The sequence below is a fragment of the Pelophylax lessonae genome (genome assembly GCF_965119305.1).
Source record: "Pelophylax lessonae genome assembly, chromosome: 9".
Classification (NCBI taxonomy): Eukaryota; Metazoa; Chordata; class Amphibia; order Anura; family Ranidae; genus Pelophylax; species Pelophylax lessonae.
In genome coordinates this window covers 29140557-29161055 of record NC_138776.1, presented here as the reverse complement: position 1 = coordinate 29161055, position 20499 = coordinate 29140557, and the positions used below count along the sequence as shown (strand labels likewise).

Genomic DNA, 20499 nt, shown 5'->3' with positions numbered 1-20499 from the left:
CTCTATTTGTGGGAAAAAAAGGACATTCATTTTATTTGGGTACAGCATCACACGTCCGCGCAATTGTCAGTTAAAGTAACGTAGTGCCTTATCTCAAAACATGGCCTGGTCATGAAGGGGGGTAAACCATCCGGGGCTAAAGTGGTTAAGACTCTTCTGACAAAGAAGTTTTTTTTTTTTTTTTACCTGTCTGCTAATAATGTTTGCATGCCCTGATTGCTTGTAATGAAGAATATGCTCCTGGCCTCTGTAGGATGCGGAGAATGGAGTTAGGACACTGCAGAAATTACAACAGTGGCCACCCAATGGCTAAAAGAAAAGTCAGAATTGAAAGAAGGCGGTGGAAAGAAGGGAGCATGCAGAGCTATTAGTAATGGAGAACAAACTTTGTTTTGGCTGTATCCAGGGCAGCCATAAGGGGGGGGATAGCCCATACAAAAGTAGGGGGCCCAGGCCTTCCGAGGGACCCAGCTGTCCCCAACCATCGAGACCAAGTTGTTGTGGCTGTAGTAACTAGCAATTGCAAGGTGGCTGCAGAGTAAGCCGATGCAGCTGAAGGTATGTCTCTTTGCTGGATTGGAATATCTCTTTGCTGGATATATGAGGCTGTCTCTTTACTGGATTGGGATGTCTCTTTTCTGAATATATGAGACTGTCTCTTTGTTGGATTAGGATGTCTCTTTGCTGAATATATGGGGATGTCTCATTGATGGATTGGATTCATTTCCATTTATTAAGTTTCTAAGAGTGTTAAAATAGAACTGGGTGCACTGAAGGACTCAGTGGGATGGCCAGTGGGCAGATTCGGTGGGACGGTCAGAGGGCGGGCTCTGTGGAATGTTGGTGGTCAGACCTGGAGGGGCCCAGGCCTAAAGCTGTGTAAGGGGACCCAAAATTTATGATGGCTGCCCTGGCTGTATCTGATGCTCAAATATTACAAAAAGTTTTAAATGAGATGGACTTTTGTACCAGGTGGTTCTTTGTACACATCAAAGAAACCCATAAGTACGTTTGCCATGATGTGCAATGACAAAAGCTGCCACTAGCTTCCTTCTGCAGTTCTGCTTTAACCACTTGCCGACTGCCGCATGACTATTTACGTCGGCAGTCAGCCCCTCACAGGCAGAGTGATGTAGATCTACGTCGCTAGCCTGTGAGGGTCTAGGGAGCGAGCGCGCGCCCCCGGAGGCGCGCTCCCGCTCCCGCGTGGTCACGGACCCCCCCCCCCCCGCGCGTGTGACTGGCGGACCCATTGTCCGCCGGTCACTCTGCGATCGTCGGTGGAGAGGGAGAAAGGCAGGCGGCTGATGTAAACAAAGCCGCCTGTCATTCTCCCCTGTGTAGAAATAGTGATCATACGGTTCTACTATGTAGGACCGTTGATCACTGTTCCTACAGCTCAAGCCACAGCCAATCACAGTTAGAATCACGCCCCTAGGGACACACACAGCCCCTCCCTCTCAAAAAAAGTTAACCCCTTCCCTGCCAGTGTATTTTTACAGTAACAGTGCATATGTATAGCACTGATTACTGTAGAAATGTCACTGGTAACCCCAAAAGTGTCAAAAATGTCAGTCAAGGGTCCGATCTGTCCGCCGCAATGTCGCAGTCCCAGCCATTACGCGTTAAAAATAAAAACAACAAAAATGACAAAAATCTTTCCCTTTGTTAGTAAGCGCGATAACTTTTGCGCAAACCAATCAAAATACGCTTTTTGCGATTTTTTTTTTACCAAACATATGTAGCATAAAACAAATTGGCCGAAAATGTTAAAAAATTTTGATTTTTACATTTTTTTTGGGGAATTTCATATAAAAAAATGTGAAAAATATTGCTATTTTTGCAAAATTGACGCTCTTTTTTTTGTTAATATCGCATGATCAAAAAATCGTACAGGTGATCAAATACCACCAGAAGAAAGCTCTGTTTGTGGGAAAAAAAGGACGTAAAATTCGTTTAGGTACATCGTTGCACGACCGCGTAATTGTCTGTTAAAGTCACGCAGTGCCAATTCGCAAAATAGGCCTTGGTCAGGAAGGGGGTAAAATCTTCCGGGGCTTAAGTGGTTAATAAGCAATTAACATCCATACATACCATATTGATCAGCCTTGATATCTTTAGTAACTGTCTTGCCAGACTGTCTTTTAGCTACGATCTGATAATTTCCAAGATCTGGATCCTCGAGCATGGGGAAACTTAAGGACAGGAAGTTTCCTTGAGTACTCTGATCGAGCCATTGATGTATCCGATTCCTGGCTGGATCCTAAAATGGGAGTTATAGACATTAAAGGAAGCCACTGCTCAACAAAACCTTCAAATTCCCCTCCCTGCAGAAGTCTGTTACTAATCCCAGGAGCCTGTACCCACTCCACATGCATGCTACAAACAGAGAGAGTCACAAGCCAAAGATACACTATATTGGTCCATTAAGACATGGATGAGTGAGTTTGGGGTAGAGGAACTTGACTGGCCTACACAGAGTCCGGACCTCAACCCAATAGAACACCTTTGGGATGAATTAGAGTGGAGATTGCGAGCCAAACCTTCTCGTTCAACATCAGTGCCTGACCTCACAAATGCGCTTCTGGAAGAATGGTCAAACATTCCCAAGGATACACTCCTAAACCTTGTGGAAAGCCTTCCCAGAAGAGTTGAAGCTGTTATAGCTGCAAAGGGTGGGCCAACTCAATATTGAACCCTACAGGCTAAGACTGAGATACCATCAAAGTTGATGTGCATGTAAAGGCAGGTGTCCCAATACTTTTGACAATATAGCGTGTATCACTGGTATGTCTTTTAATTTAACATGTAAACAGGTGGTAGTGCTTCTTTTGGAGACACCACTCCTCTGATGATGTTAGTGGGTGGAATACTTTGCCTTTTATAATCTGGTGTGAGCGGGGCCCTGGGCAGAAGGTGGATAGGAATTGGCTACCCCTGATATACAACATGTAGGTTTGTAGCCTGGAAGGGAAGTAGGTCTTCTGGGCCTAGGCCCCGGGAAAGACTCCATGTAAGGACCCACTGATGGGGGACTCATGAAAGAGCATTTGGGAAGATGGTTGGCCTTTGTGAGTTTGAGTCGGTGGAAATGTGTTTTGCGCTGTAAACGAGAGAAAGTGAAGTTGAGAAGCTGTTGTGCCAAGTTTTTGCTTATGACATTCTTCAGTAAATTGTTGAAAAAGCCTCCTGTGTGGATCTTCTTTATTTAAGAAGGTGGGTCTTGGGCTGGAAAACTGTGAGTATTGTGACAGGAGTGGGTCTCGGGTCTGAAGCATGTGGGACTCAAAATGGCGGTGTTTCTCCCCAAAAACAGGTATGTGAATACCCTATGTTGTGAAGGAGCAGGGTGGAATCTAATGGCACTTTTCCACTTCAAGTACCGGCTCGGCTCTACTCGGCCCTGCTTGGCCCTGCTTGGCCCGGTTTGCTTTTCCACTGCTGGTACCGCATGGTATGGTGTTGGAACGGTTCGGTACGGAACGGTATGGTTTGTTTTTCCACTAAAGTAGTACTAAAGTTAAGTGGGTGGAATAACAACGATTCTCTGACCAATCAGTGGATAGTAGTGACTGCATGCAAAGGATTGTGGGATATGGTACCGGTATCGTACCTCTTGGAACCACAATCGAGTAGGTACTGTTTTTGAGAGTCGTACCGTTGGGTTCCATGCAGTGAAAAAGCCCAGCCGTACCGTACCATACTGAACCGTTCCTACACCGTACCATGCGGTACCAGCAGTGGAAAAGCACAAAAGCGAGCCGAACCGTTCGGTTCCATGCAGTGGAAAAGCGTCATTAGTCCAGCTTGGTGGGAACTGGTAGCTAATACAGGTTCCTAGCAACAGCTGGCAAGCAGCATATCCCCACCTAAAGCCTTAGCTGGGGTTATGCTGCCTGCTGGATGTGTTGAATAAATGGACATACCAGTGACATCGTTGGAGTGGGACTCTCTGTATTTGTAGCAGGAAATTTAGGTATAGAAAACAAGAGATGCATCTATCAGTTTATCACATCAAGGTAAGAGATATAAACTAACTTACTGTAGCTCTATCAGTTAATGGGGAAGACAAGAAATAAAATGCCAAAGCTGAGTATTAACTAGTGATCGACCGATATCGGTTTTTCGTTGCTGATACAGATACCAATATTTTGGCCAATGCATATTGGTATCGGCTGATATTGGCCGATATTTTCGTACATTTAAAAAAATATTTATTTTTTTATTTTAGCACTTGACAGGTACCCTTGTGGAGGGATCTGGGGGTCTAAAAGACCCCAAACCCCTCCTCTGCAATGTGGCTTTGATCGGGTCTTCGGCGGCCATGCAGGCTGGCTGCCCGGGTCTCCCAGGGGGATGGAAGATCCGGGCGAGCCGTCGAAAGGCGGCGGGAGGGGGGGGGGACATCCCCTCCTGCTCCTTGTAATGACAGCCGAGTGGCTTCTCAGCCGCATCGGTTGTCATTACAAGACAGCTGATTGTCGGCTTTGGACACCGGTATCGGGGTGATGCCTCTAGCTGCAGGCATTACTCCGGTACAAGCACTTTCCCGAAATATCGGCAATATCAGTAACCTCAGGGGCCGATTCTGATATATCGGGGAAAGTGATTATCGGCCCCCGATATATCGGCTTTGCCGATAATAGGCCGGTCCCTAGTATTAACAGCAGATACTCCTAAGTGTTCCATAAATGTTTATTTGTGATCATTATGCCAGATATGGGGCAAGCCTTTTCTAGGCTTCCAAGTGTGGTTGAAAGTAATATTTGTCATGCCATATGGAAGGTCCTTCTCCTAAAAATACGACATGGCTTTTGTATTATTTATTCTCAGACTGTACATTTACAAGGTCCCAACACCCACTACTATGTTCTGCATTGTTAAAGAGTAACCAAACCAGTATTTTCCAACCTTTTTACCCCAGAGAAACCCCTAAAATAATTGTCAGGTCTCGAGGAACCCTGGCTAAAACTAATTTTTTGGGGTCGGTGAGAAAAATGCCACTTAGATTGGTAGTCAGTTGGAAGAATGCAACCCTAAGTCTCCATTCACACTAGTCCGACTTGTCAGGCGACTTGGTCGCTCCGACTTAAAAAAAGGGTCCTGTACTACTTCGGGGCGACCTGGAGCGACTTGCATAGACATTCATTTTATGAAGTCCGTGCAAGTCGTGCCGAAGTCGTGGTGCACGCGACTTCACAAGTCGCCCCCATTGCCGTAATGTGAAAAGAGTCTTACAGTGGATGTCAGAATGTTACAATAACAGACAGCTAAAAAAATAAACTGGTGTCATTCTGTAAGCTTTGTTAAGTGGAGTTGGCCCAGAAACTATGCACAGCTCACAGTAACATTTGGAAGAACCTTGGGGTTCCATGAAACCTTGGTTGACAATGGCAGATCTAAATCATAGAGTAGGAAATGGTTAAAAGATGAAGGGTTTAAAAATGTAAGAGATTTGTCTGGTTTATTTGTCCTAGTGATCATCAAAATAGAGACTTAAGGTTGAGAAAATCCAAAATTTTAAAATGTCCCGAAACAAAAAAAAAAAGGAAAAACCTTACCAAAAGGTGATACCTTGTTTGGTGACAGCTGTCCATAGGTGGATTTCCTCACCTTTGAGAGAATTGCTCTGACTTCTTGTTGCATTTAGTTGTTAGTTTTGTTCACTCTGTTCTGGAAAGAGGTTGCCACCACCCCTAATCACAAATTTTGAAGGCAACTAAAAACATGTTTCATTGAAAATTACTGTGCCTCTTTAATGGTAAAATTAGTTAAATACAAAAGTTTAAAACCACAAAGCAGCCACAAAAGACAGAGGGCAGTCCCATGCAAAGATCACTGCTCTCCACAATGAATGGGGCTTTCATAGAGGAACAATGTCCAGAGTTACAGTAGATTCTTCTCCACCAGCTAAACTTGGTACACTTACAATTCTATTATGAAGGGAGCCAACCTTATGTGACTCCATGCGTATATGTGACAGCTGCCCCTTCAAGCGTGGATCACACTAACCTGATAAAAAGAAAGTAAAGTAAAGCGCTAGTCTCTTAAACAATTTCTATGAACTAAACTATAATCTTACTAGAATGGATTGAGTGAAACTTTTTACACTGTCTGTCTTCTGGGTTAGTTGGGAACAGTGTGTAGCACCCTCCTAGATAGGTGCTAGGTAGGTAAAGCCTAGTTGCTTCTTCTGCTTATAAGGGGAGCCTGATCATTAGTTAGGCCTGCTCATGTGTTCCATGTGTGATTCATGTGGGCTGAGGGAGTGTCCCCACTGTATCCAATGGAGAGGTACGTTGGAAAGTGGAGGAAACCCAGTCAATGATACACAGGCTTAGATACCGTCCCATGGGTTTGGCACAGGAAGTGGTGCATCATGGGATTGGGTATAAAAGCCAGGAGCACATGAGGTAAGAGGTCTTTGGGAGGGAAGCCAGGTCCCGGAAGCAGGGTGATAGCAGTCTCTCCTTCTGTAGTTATGGATGATGGTCACAGGCAGTCGGCCTGGTGAACCAGACAGTGTGGCTGAACCCAGAGGTCTTGGAGATGCTGACTGAAGGAGTTGAGGCTGAAGTAAATCTGGAAAAACAGTGTCTGTAAGTACAGAGGAACATGCCCAGGGGTCTGCCCGGGAAGGGGACCACTCCAGAGTGTAGAGTCAGTGGACAGGTGTCAGCACACAGAGAGAGAGTGAAAGGGGGTGCCAAGTTTAAAGCCCTAAAGAGAATTTCAAGCAGGAACACTTAAAATAACTTCACCTTAGTGGCAGGGTGAAGCAATGGCCTTGCCGCACTCAAAAGTCAGTTGTCCTCAATATTGTGAATAATTGTCAGTTGGAGTAGCCCACTCATTCCTTCTCCTATCCAAGTTCTCAATAAAAACACAAAAACAACATCCCCTGGACTGATCATTGACTGAGCCAAGGACTTAAAGTACTAATATTCTGCTATCAGTTGCTAAGGGTAACCCAGGATAATCCAGAAAGTGTTATATCCAGCAGTCCCCTAGGGGGCAGTGATACAAGTGTAAAAAGTTTTGCTGGTGGAGGAGAATCTATCTGTGGGCATTGTTCCCTCATGAAAACCCCATACATTTTGAAGAGCAGTGGTCTTTGTAGGGGACTGCCCTTTTGTGGGAGATGAAATAGGTTGACACATAGAGGAGCAATAGGATCTTTTGTGATGATTGGTGGTATCTCACATATCCCTGAAGAAGAGACTGATTTAATAAATCTCAAAACACGTTGGATACCTGATTCCAATAAACAAGCGACTATGTGAAACACTAAAGCTTTTCAATGTAAATGGTTTTGGGGAGTACCGCTTAACCTGTATATGTCAATGAATGTCAACCTTTTGTAAACCAATTGTGGCTGCTTTGTGGTTTTAAACTTTTGTAATTCCCTAAATTAACATTAAAGATGTCATTTTCAATAAAATATGTTTTTGATTAATTTTAGGAGGTATGTATCCGGATTATTAGGGGTGTTTATTGAATTTGTAGAGGGGTTTTTTTTAGGGAGGGAATCACTGCATTCCCTTCTCCCCCCCCCCCCCCCCCCATGACTTCATAAGATGTTACTCCTTATTAAAGGGGTTTTATGTCCTTCTAACATATTTATATATGTGATACGTTCATTATTATCTCTCCCTTTAGGCATACTCCCCCTGGTGGATTTTATATGGATATCATCACTAAGTGACCTCATTCTTTGAAGTCCAAGCTCAAATCATTAGTCTTTCCCCTTCTCATTTATGAGATATATACAGCATCTTATTTGGTGCACTTACCTATACATCATTATTAATGTGAGGCTCTTGGGCCTCTGATTTACTACCACCTTATGATCCACATACATGGGCTCCCGACGCCTGCAGAGGAGGATTTTCCTCACCCCACCTGTCCTATTTTGAGGTTAGCATTATTACATTTTGGAAATTGATATGATATAATGTCATATATTATTGAGTATTATGACTGTAATACTTACATTTATGTATTTCTTCAGTGCAGTACCTATTTGGTCTTTGTAGTGCCCTGATGAAGCAATGAATGTGAAACGCGTCGGCTTATCCAGGGACCATTAGTCTGCATACATACTGGAATCCGTTGGTGTGGAATATTTGGTATCTTCTTTTAGTTATCATACACACACGGATCTGAATATTTTTTTTTTTTTTTTTTTTCCAAAACTGAATATTTTATCTTATGTAATGTATGTCTTGATGTTACACTTTGTTTTATCATTTGTAATAAATAAATATATTTTTTATATATATATCAGTGTTGTTTGCATTCCTGCAACCATTACATGCCGGTATAGTCCCGCTTTCTTGGTACCTCTCTTGGTCCCTATTTTTTGCTCTAGTTCTTTGGGGATGATGGCATACAAATCATGGAACTTATTTCTTGTTTATGTTTTTGCTTAGTTGGTTTAGTTGCCTTCAAAATCCTGTTGCCTTTATGGGAAGAGAAGTGAGAGAAAATCGCCCCAATGGGACAGATGGAAAGTATCCCACAAGGTTTTAATCTTACCCTACTCTACAACAAAAACCTTTGTTTTTCATTATCAGTATTAGCGTTCTCTGTACCCTAATGTAAAGAGCCATGGAATTTGATTGCAAGCAGAGCGTTAGGAGTAGAAAAAAAGTTAAAATGTGCATTGCATCATGGGAGCTCTGCTTTTCTATTAGAAAATCTTAATTGAGTAGGTAGAGGAAGGAGGTCAAATGAAATCAAAAAGTGCAACTTCTTCATGAGATACCCCCTTATCATCGGCACCATAAAATTAGAATGAAGAGTATTTTTTTTCCTTGCGGAAACAGATTGTCCTTACATACTGTAGACATGTTAACTATAAAGTGAGTAGAAAGATTTCATTTAATTGCGTTCACTGAACAATAGTTTAAAGAAAATCTTACCGTTACATAGATTTCAGGGAACTGGAAAAAAAAGAAAATACGCCATTTGTACATATGGATTGAAAAAGTCAAAGAAATGATGAACATGGCACATGAACACTTCATATCCTAGGGCAATGATGGCGAACCTTGGCACCCCAGATGTTTAGGAACTACATTTCCCATGATGCTCAAATACAAAAAAGGGTGCACGAGCATCATGGGAAATATAATTCCAAAACATTTGGGGTGCCAAGGTTCACCATCACTGTCCTAGGGTGTCTCCATTCTATGGCGTCAGTGCCCCCCTGATAATTGAAAGACAAGAACATACCCAAACCAATGGCCCCACTCAAGACTTTCTCTTTTCTTCATACATGGACAACCCAGGTGCTGGCTACCACAGCCTGTCTCCAACCTTCCATGACGTGTTTCACTACTGCTGGTTTGCTCACAAGGATAGGGGAAGTCTCTATGGAGGGCAGCTTACATCTTTTATATTTTTTGACATATAACTGAATGACCTCTGGTTTGCTAAAGCTCCGTATTAAACATTTGTCTTTTTAATGAAATTCCATTTTACCTTCTTTTTCCATCGTATTGCCTTTTGTGAAAGCATGTGAAAATTCAGGGGAGCAATTGGGAGACATGGATTTAGCGTTGATGCACTATAAAAGGAAGTGCCAAACAATGATTTAAATCCCATACAGTCTAATAGGTTTTAATAGAGAGGAACACTGATTCTAACAGCTCAGCTCTTTAGTAGTCGGCGATGTATCTCCACTCTTGGCCTGGAACACTGGCGAGCTCTAGACATGAGCAAAGTCGCTGGTGCTGCACTGTACATGACATTAGAGAGGGTGGTGGCAATACAACTAGCAAAAATAAGAGACTTTGAGGGAAATAATTGCCTGCTGAGGAGGAAGCCTGCAAGACCAATATTCTATTACAGCCCCTTACCCAGACTCAATGAGCAGTATATCCAGTAAATGTGGGGGCTGACTCCCCAGAATTACACTTAGAAACTTATTAGATTTTAGTGATTGGGTTTTTATGTACTTTTCAGTGCCTTGAAAAAGTATTCATACCCCTTGAAATTTTCCACATTTTGTCATGGGGTTTTATGTGATAGACCAACACGAGTGGCACATAAATTGTAGAGTAGAAGGAAAATGATAAATGGTTTTAAAAATGTTTTACAAATAAATATGTGAAAAGTGTGGCATGCATTTGTATTCACCCCCCTAAGTCAATACTTTGTAGATCCATCTTTCTCTGCAATTACAGCTGCAAGTCTTTTTGGGGATGTCTCTACCAGCTTTGCACATCTAGAGATGGACATTTTTGCCCATTCTTCTTTGCAAAATAGTTCAAGCTCTGTCAGATTGGACGGAGAGGGTCTGTAAACAGCAATTTTTAAGTCTTGCCACAGATTCTCAATTGGATCTAGGTCTGGACTTTGACTGGGCCATTCTAACACATAAATATGTTTTGATCTAAACCATTCCATTGTAGCTCTGGCTGTATGTTTCAGGTCGTTGTCCTGCAGGAAGGTGAATCTACGCCCCAGTCTCATTTTTTTGCAGACTCTGACAGGTTTTCTGCTAAGATTGCCCCGTATCTGGCTCCATCCATCTTCCCATCAACTCTGACAAGCTTCCCTGTCCCTGCTGAAGAAAAGCATCCCCACAACATGATGCTGCCACCACCATGTTTCACGGTGGGCATGGTGTGTTCAGGGTGCAGTGTTACTTTGCTGCCACACATAGCATTTTGCTTTTAAGCCAAAAAGTTTAATTTTGGTCTCATCAGACCAGAGCACCTTCTTCCACATGTTTGCTGTGTCCCCCACATGGCTTCACACAAAATGCAAACGGGACTTCTTATAGCTTTCTTTCACCAATGGCTTTCTTCTTGCCACTCTTCCATTAAGGCCAGATTTGTGGAGTGAACAACTAATAGTTGTCCTGTGGACAGATTCTCCCACCTGAGCTGTGGATCTCTGCAACTCCTCCAGAGTTACCATGGGCCTCTTGGCTGCTTCTCTGATTATTACTCTCCTTGCCCGGCCTGTCAGTTTAGGTGGACGGCCATGTCTTGGTAGGTTTGCAGTTGTGTCATTCTCTTTCCATTTTCAGATGATGGATTGAACAGTGCTCCGTGAGATGTTCAAAGCTTGGGATATTTATCTATAACCTAACCCTGCTTTAAACTTCTCCACAACGTTATCCCTGACCTGTTTAGTGTGTTCCTCTGTTTTTATGATGCTGTCTGTTCACTAAGGTTCTCTAACAAACATCAGAGGGCTTCACAGAACAGCTGTATTTATACTGAGATTAAATTACACACAGGTGGACTCTATTAACTAATTAGGTGAATTCTGAAGCCAATTAGTTCCATTAGATTTTAGTTAGGGGTATCAGAGTAAACGGGGCTGAATACAAATGCTCGCCACACTTTTCAGATATTTATTTGTAAGACATTTTGAAAACCATTTATCATTTTCCTTCCACTTCACAATTATGTGCCACTTTGTGTTGGTTTATCACATAAAATCCCAATAAAATACATTTACATTTTTTGATTGTATAATGACAAAATGTGAAAAATGTTAACCACTTACCGAAAAGTGACGTAGATCTATATCGGCAGACTTTGTGGGGGTATACCGGGGTGATGCCTCTAGCTAGAGGCATCATCTCGGTACCGTGGTTTACAGTCAACGGTCGGCTCTCCGTCCGTAACGACCGATGCGGCTCGGGAGCCGCTCAATCGTTACCCGGGTGAGCTGGAGGGGACGTCCCCCCCCCTCCCGCCGCCTTCCATGACTTTGCTCGGGGCTCCCGTCCGCCGGCTGGATGGAGTCCCGATCAATGCCGGAAACGGCTTTGATTGGTTCTCCGATGACGTAACACGAAGGTGGCGTCCATGACGTCACATCCGGGTTACTGTGCTGCAAAAAGCGGCAAATTTAAAAAATAAAATAAAATAAATAGGAAAAAAAAATAAAATTTAGCCGCCCCCGTCACCGTTAGCTCGCGCACAAAAAAAAAACGTATACGTAAGTCGAGCCGCGAATGAAATCGCTGTTCAAACCACACATGTGAGGTATCGCCGCGATCGCCAGAGCGTGTGCAATAATTTTAAAAAAGAGTTACACTCTAACTCTAAACTGGTAACCGTTAAATAAATTTAAAGCGTCGCCGATTGAGATCTCTATTGACCGTAGTTTGTCGCCATCCCACGGGGGGGGGGGCGCAATTTTAAACCGTAACATGTTGGGTATCTATTTACTCGGCGTGACATCATCTTTCACAATATATAAAAAAAATGGGCTAACTTTACTGTTTAGTATTTTTTAAATGCAGTGAAATGTGATTTTTCTAAATTTTCCCCAAAAAATGGTGTTTTAAAGACCGCTGCGCAAATACCGCGTGACAAAAAATATTGCAATGACCGACATTTTATTCTCCATAGTCTTTGATAAAAAAATATATATAATGTTTGGGGGTTCTAAGTAGTTTTCTAGGAAAGAATACTGGTTTTAACTTGTGAACAAAAAGTGTCCGAAATAGGGCTGGGGCTTAAGTGGTTAAAGGGTATGACTACTTTTTCAAGGCACTGTAAAAGCAGAGATCTGAATCCTACTTACCGTTTCATCCACTGGGCGTAAATTATTATCCATCGACATTATGTACATCTGCACTGTAGACAAAATAAGACAAGATGTGCACCGAGTTATGGACATTAATACAATGAAGTGTGCAGACAGAAATACAGTTTGGAATAAAAGCCACTGATGAGGTTGTGGTCAGCTATAAAGGATGACCCAGGTCTCCAGAAACTTGAAACCCGGTTGCTGCTCTTCTCGTTACTCTTAGAGTCCCCAGTATTCCTGCCACTGTGTATAATAGTTCCCAGGCATATGCACCGCATCTGTGACTAGGATCACCTCTGTAACCTCCAGGAATGCATCTGTCTTCCTGGTTGGCATTTTGCACATAATAGAATGCGGGGGAGCTGTTTCTAAAGCCAGGAGTGGTTAGAAAGTTTAGGTGCAAGTCCAGACAAAACTAATTTTCTTAGTTTTGGGTAGAGTGGGGAAGGGTTAGAATCCGTGTTCGGTTCTATTGATATATGAATATGTATATATATAAGTTGCGCTATAAAGTAAAATACATATGTGATAATGTATTGATGTGATAAAGTCCAAATAGAGTCCAATATGGGTAAAACAGCACGTCTGACGAAATATTCTGTACAGGTACCGCTTACCAAAGGTGAATAGTATATAGGCCCAAAATACTTCAAAGGATCCACAGGAACCAGATATCAATCAGACTCCGTACATATAGATAGATCTCCTCAGTGTTGGGTGTTCCAGAGTAATAAAACTGTGCAGAGAAGAGAAAAGACCTCCCCCAGTAGGACTGCAGCTTGCCAAAGACAAACCATATATAGCATATAGGTCCCAATCGTGTCACCAAAAGGGGGCTGACATATGAATGCCCTTACCAGCTCCAGAAATTGAAAGGCAGAAAAGATCCAAATCCGACTGAATACTTCAACTGTTGGCACAGCTCCAGATATATGTCAAAGCAGGCAGATCAAACACTTCCAATAGGGACGCTAGTAGAGGCTCGGCATACAGGGGGTATCAGCCATGAATAAAAGAGAGGTAGACCATAGCGTAAAACCCCACAAACAAGTTTATTAAAGAGAGGGCAAACACTTACAAGCATGAAGATCACAATGGTCAGAAGAGGAAAGTAAATGAGCCGCCGGTCACACTTGAAGTTGCAGCTTCACATTTATTTGGTTTAGCGCAGTTGTTTATTTAATTTTTACTATTGCTATATGAGCTGCTTTAGAAATTCTGCAACAGGGGCCCACAGATTTATGCTTTGCTCCCAGTAGAGTTGGGGGAAGGCTAGAACTCTTATCAACATTTCTGTATATCCCCATTACAGATGTTTCCTCACTTCCTGTCTCCGGAAACAGTTGTCACCTGGGACAGAACACAAGGGCAAATCTCTCTAATGGGGCCCCAAATGGCAGTAAAAACCCAACAAGAGTTCCAATCCTCCCCTCCTGTTCAAAAGTAGAATGAAAGCCATTATTCATTATCGTCTGGCGACGTAGACCTACATCACCAGACATTCCCCTCTCTCGGCGGCGCCGGAGGCTCGCTCCTGCTGTATTCAGTTACAGCGGGAGTCGGGCCAGGGGAGGAGCGGCGGTGATCACCCCTGCTCTTCCCCGATCGTCGGGGATCTAGTGTGGAAATCCGCCCACTTTTGTAAACAAAGCGGGCGGATCTCCTAAGTGACAGACAGTGACAGATTGCAGTGTTCAGCATAGCTCCAGACTTGTATAAAGTACTCAAAATTTCTACTTGAGTAAAAGTACAAGTGCTCAATCAAAAAGTGACTTGAGTAGAAGTGGAAGTGCTCGCAGAAAAAGTTACTTAAGTAGAAGTACTAAAGTATTCAACATTTTTTTTACTTAAGTATTGCAAGTAGTTTTTTCAAAAAATTTGCTACTTAAGTACTAAAAGTAAAAAGTACCAGTAGTTTTGAAAAAAAATTTCTACTCAAGTACTGAAAGTAGAAGTACAAGTACTGTGTTATGTAGTTATTAAAGAAAGAAGTCAAAAGTTTGAACATCATATTGTTTTTTATTATTTCAAATGATTTATTCAAATGATTAACCTGTGTTTGTTAGTAGTTTCTTGATGCACTTTAAGCGCTGTAGCACCATTTATTTGTTTGTTTCATATTTTCTTTTTATTGGAAAGATTTGGTATAGCAGCTTTTATTATACACAGCCTTTATTTTCGTATGCGCTGATTTACAAATGACATTATACACATTTTTTTGAGCTTTATGCAACCTTCCATCTACTGTTCTGGCAGTGGTAATTTTTTTAAAAGTAACGAGTAACTATGCAGCACAAAAAAAAAATACTTGAGTAGAAGTATTGAAATCATCGAAAAAATGTAGTGAAGTAAAAGTAGAAGTAGGAGAAAAAAATTCTACTCTAGGAAAGTACAGATACCGCATTTCGGTACTTAAGTACAGTACTTAAGTAGTTCTACTTCGTTACTATACATCTCTGCATAGCTCAACCTGCGATCTGTCCCTGTGTCACTCAGTCCCCTCCCCCCACACACGTCAGTAAGTACCAGGCATACATTAACCCCTCCCTCTCCAATAAAAATTAACCCCTTCCCTACCAGTGTCATTTTTACAGTAACAGTGTATATTTATAGCACTGATTACTGTAGTAATGTCACTGGTACCCCCAAAAGTGTCAAAAATGTCAGTCAAGGGTCCGATCTGTCCGCCACAATGTCGCAGTCCCGCAAAAAAATCGCAGATCGCCGCCATTACTCGTTAAAAAAAAAAACACCCAAAATGACAGAAATCTTTCCCTTAGTTAGTAAACGCAATAACTTTTGCGCAAACCAATCAAAATACGCCTATTGCCATTTTTTTTACCAAAAATATGTAGCAGAAAACAAATTGGCCTAAAATGATAACAAATTTTGATTTTTACATTTTTTTGGGGGGGAATTTCATATAAAAAATTTGAAAAATATTGTTTTTTTTTTTTCAAAATTGTCGCTCTTTTTTTGTTTATAGCGCAAAAAGTAAAAGGTGATCAAATACCACCAAAAGAAAGCTTTATTTGTGGGGAAAAAAATATTAATTTGGGTACAGCGTTGCACGACCGCGCAGATTCCGTTAAAGTAACGCTGTGCCGAATCGCAAAATATGGCCTGGTCAGGAATGGGGTAAAACCTTCCGGTCATAAAGCGGTTAAAAATACGCTCATTGAGAATTTTTTTGTCAAAGACATGTAGCTAAATACATTTTGGCCTAAATATATGACAAAAATTGAATATATTGGATATTTTTTAACTGTCAAAGTAGAAAAATAATGTTATTTTTTCAAAATTTTCGCACTTTTTCATTATTATCGCAAAAAATAAAAAGCGCAGAGGTGATCAAATACCATCAAAAGAAAGCTCTGTTTATGGGAAAAAAAGAACTTAAATTTCGTTTGGGTATGGCGTTGCATGACCGCGCAATTGTCAATTAAATTCGCACAGTGCAGAATCGCAAAAAGTGGCCTGGACATAAGACAGCAAAATCCTCCGGTGGTAAAGTGGTTAAAGTGGTTGTAAAAGCCATGCCTGGTTGCATACACAGGTTCTGTTATGCTTTTAAAGTGGTTTTAAAGGCAGAATGTTTTTTATCTTAATGCACTACTGCTTGGACCTTGATGAAGGGGACATACCCCCGAAAGCTTGGCCTGAAAAATTGTATGTTAGTGCAAATAAAAAAAGTATCATGAACAGTAGGCAATTGTCTCTGATGCATTAAGATAAAAAACCTTCAGTGTGCAGCAGCCCCCCTCAGGCCCCCTGTTACCTACCTGAGGTCACTCTAGATCCAGTGATGTTTCAAGAATGTTTCGGCTGCCCAGGACTATCCTCCTTATTGGCTAAGAAAGCAGCATGGTGCCATTGACTCCTACTGCTGTCAATCAAAGTCAGTCAGCCAAAGAGGAGAGAAAGGGGGTGGGGTCGGCCCGGCCCGCGGCTCCATGTATGAAGGAACACACGGAGCAGTGACTCAGCTCAGGTGTGCCCATAGCAAGCTGCTTGCTGTGGGGGCACTCAACAGGAAGGAGGGGCCAGGAGAACCGAAGAGGAGGACCCGGGCTGCCTTGTGCAAAACCAACTATACAGAGGAGGTAAGTATAACAAATTTGTAATTTTTAACTAAAAAAAAAGAGACTTTACAATCACTTTAGGGTAAAAAACCTTCTTCTTGCAGTTCTCCCACCTCCCCAGCCCCCCTTATGTTTACCTGAGCCTGATCTTGGTCCAGCGACGTGCATGAGAGCAGGGGCTCTCTCGGCTCTCTCCCTCATTGGCAGCCATTGGCTCCTGCTGCTGTCAATCACAGCCAGAGAGAAGGGAGCAAAGCGTGAAGCTGAACTGTGCTTTGTGTGTCTTATAAACACACAGAGATGACTTGGGAGGAAGGAGGCCAGGAGCACCGGCTGGGGACTCAGGAAGAGGAGGATTGGGGCTGCTTTGTGCAAAGCCATTACACAGAGTAGGTAACTAAGACATGCTTGCTATTTAAAAAAAATAGAAAATATGTCCTTACAATCACTTTAGGCATTACATGGTGGTTGTAATGTATTGATGATCTTTTAAACATAGGTCAGAGTCAGAAGCCATACCATATACAATGCCCTCTTGGTGATGCGGCCATTATCTCAACAGGTTTAATAGGGCAGAGTCAAATTTAGAGCCAATGTCTAGTGGCCAATTTGCAAATGCATTAAAAGTATGTAAGAACCAACATATGAAAATATAAAATGGCACAGTAAAATGACTTACGGGTATACCCCAATCATATCATAATACAGGCGGTCCCCGAGTTACAAACATCCAATCTACATACAACTAATACTTAGAAATGGAGGCAGACAACAGTAAGTGAGAGGAAATCTACCCCTAAGAAGGGAAATTTACTCCTGTAAGCATCATTTCACATGAGCGGTCCCTTGGCTGACTCCGCTTATCCCCGCTGAGTAGGCGGATGACAGGTCGGCCTCCACTAACTGTCACTGTGCAAAGCAGAGACGGACAGAGTCCTGCTCTCCCCATGGGGAAATCAGGTCAAAACGGACCGTCTAACCGTTTTCACTCAATCTTATCCGATTTGATCCTCCAGATCGATGGAAAGTAGGGTAGCCATCTGGATTTGGCAGAGAGGATCAGATCAGATAGTGGCGGGTGTCAGTGAACATGTCACTGCTGACATTGGGCACTCCATAGGGGTGGATAGGGGGTCTGATCAGGTCTGCCTGAAAAACTGACAGGTGGTCCTGAGGGGATCGCCCACCTGAAAGGGGTCTTAGAGTTCTCATGGGAAGATTTGAAGCTTTACCACCAATCCTTGTTTCCACAATAACCGAAAATTTTCAAAATCCCATTGTCACAGGGACCGAAAGTGAGATGAAATATTCTGTACGGGGGCACAGACAGCAAAACAAAAGGTACAGGGGGTGTTAACCCGTACCTATGCTATCCGAAAAAACTAAAAATGTTTTTTTTGCCTGGAGTTACTCTTAAAAAATTTACCTGTTCCAACTTACATTCAAATCTAACTTAAGAACAAACCTACAGACCCTATCTTGTTTGTCACCCGGGGACTGCCTCTATATATAGGCTCACTAAAAACATACTAGATTTCCTGTTCAATGCCTATAAATATAAATTTACCCTTCTGGCCACCCTTGTAGAGTTCCTTGTCTGTCCGGATGAAGGCTACATTGCCGGTTGTTACAATGACCACAGACCTGCGAGCCGTGTAGTTGTAGTTCCCACTGACAGCGCAGACAAGAAGGAACACTGGAGTCGGTTCTTCTACTTTTGGCACCTGCGTAGATGGGAGAATAATCAGACCAAAAATGGTAAACTATTTGATTGACATATTGTAATATCAGAAAGAAGTCTGAGATTGTTTGGTATTACAATATGATACGAAAAAGAGAAGTGGTGGTAGGGGCGTAACTACAGGGGTTGCAGAGGTTGCAATTGCAACCGGGCCCCATGCTCCAGGGGGCCTGTGCGGCTCCCCTGTACACAGGGCCAGATTAACGTAGGGGCTATTGGAGCTGCAGCTCCAGGCCCCTTCCTTTTATATAGGCCCCGGGTTGGCCATATTCACTGTTACCGCTCTTCTGTCACTTGTAAACACAGAAGTCTGGCTTCTATGCTCGCTTCCCCAGGCAGCACCCTCAGAACCTCCCCACACAGCGCGAAGGCCGGACAAGGAGGGACAGTTGCCAATGCATGGATGTGTTTATGGGCTTCAGAGACAGCATCCCATGTTGAATTAGGCATGCATGGCTGCACCCTTCCTCCTCTGGGTGCATGGCAAGGCACGGCCCTTAAGGCCCTTCAAAATCCTCAGCACCAAGCCCATGATGCTCTTAATCCGGCCCTGCCTGTACACCTGGATAGGAGGGGCGGTGAGGGCAGCAAGTAGAGAAATCACTGTCCTCATTTTTCCTCCCGTAGCTGCAGAAAGGAACATGGAGGAGATTGGTTCCTTTGTATGCTGCCCCCGCCACTCCTCCGATTAAGTTTACTTGTGTTCTGCTGTCTTTGGGCCCCTGGGTGGTCCCCTGGCCCCCCCTACTGTGCTGCCCCCCCCCCAACTGTGCTTCCTCCCCTCTCCTGCCGGCTGCAGAAGAACCACAATAGAGAACCAGGAAGGGGTCGGTAAATATGTAATTTATCAGCTTCTTCCTTTTCTGAATGGACAGAGTCATAGTCAGTGACATTGTAAAAAAAAAATAAAATAAAATGATAAAAAATAATACAATTAAAATACCAAAAAATAAAAACTACTGACACCAGTGGGAGAACTTCCAGGATTACAAAGGTCACACTTGCAACCGGCCCTGGCATTCCACCACCGTGGGGAGGCCCCAAGATGGCAGGAAGGGGGTCCACTGCAGAAATTGTGAAAGGATCCCACTGCGGGACCATAATAAATGGCCCCGCATTGAGAGTAAAGGGCCCCAGGCTTGAAGGGAAGGGCCCCGGCCAGAGGTCCGGGGGGCCCTTCATGGTTTCTTGCACCGGGGCCCTTAAGGTTCTAGTTACGCCTCTGAGTGGGGGAATTTTTTTTTTTTTTTTAAGATTTAAACTTGCCTAGGTGGATGCAGCATTGGTCCGCTGCTGCATCTGTCCTCCGCCAGCTCTAACACTGAGAACTGAGCGATCGAACGATGCTGATCACTCGGTTCTCACAGCTCCACGAGCAGAGAGCTGGTGACTTTTAGTAAGCAGCTCACTGGAGTGCTGGTGCCAGGGTGCCAGGAAACCAGACCACATGAGGATGCAAGTAAAATAAAGCAGTTTTTTAGAGCAACAACAATAAATGCACAGCAAGAGTGAGGAGCGAAATCAGGAACAGCCAGGGTCAAGTCAAGTGCGGGTAGTCATCCAAGCCGGGATCGAGTCCAGAGGTGGGTCGTCTGCTGATGCCAGGTCATCTGCCGATGCCGGGTCGTCTGCCGATGCGGAGTTGGGAGCCAGGGAAGTCGTCAGCCAAGCCAGGTCATGCACGGGAGAGCACGGAGAACAGAAGACTGCTAGCAGTGATGTCCTTGGAGCACAAACACAAGGGCAAAGGACTGCAAGCCAACAGGTGATATATATAGTCAGGTGTGCAACATCATCACTGAGTGACACCCAGGCAGCAGGCAAGTGAGGATGCAAACAGAGTTTATAAATGACAGCAGTCTGCACATGTCCAAGATGGCTGCCAACAGGAAAGCAAGGTAAGACCTGGACAGCTGGGCTGTGGATGGGGTGGGAGAGGTCGGCTCAGGCTCCCAGCATCTTGCTGAAAGGTGAAAGGAGTCAGGTGTCAGTCCTACCACGTGGGCGGATCGTGACTCCACTATTGCGATCTTGCCAGAGCCTGGACCGGTTCTGTGACATCAGCTGACAGCAGGCTTCAGCCAGCTGTCTGCTATATACAGGTCACAAGAGTGC

The 20499-nt window shown here is 43.4% G+C and overlaps 1 protein-coding gene across 1 annotated transcript in view; it reads right to left on the bottom strand.

The window, feature by feature from the left end:
- The window catches only part of LOC309564184 (ovostatin-like), a 213213-nt gene that overhangs the window by 173194 nt on the left and 19520 nt on the right, over nucleotides 1-20499 (bottom strand). The window contains exons 3-6 of the mRNA XM_082268816.1: nucleotides 18211-18367; nucleotides 12556-12608; nucleotides 8925-8945; nucleotides 2095-2263 (exon numbers count right to left, since the gene is read on the bottom strand). Of these exons, the coding sequence (XP_082124942.1) occupies nucleotides 2095-2263; nucleotides 8925-8945; nucleotides 12556-12608; nucleotides 18211-18367 (400 nt within the window). The remainder of the gene's footprint in view (nucleotides 1-2094; nucleotides 2264-8924; nucleotides 8946-12555; nucleotides 12609-18210; nucleotides 18368-20499) is intronic.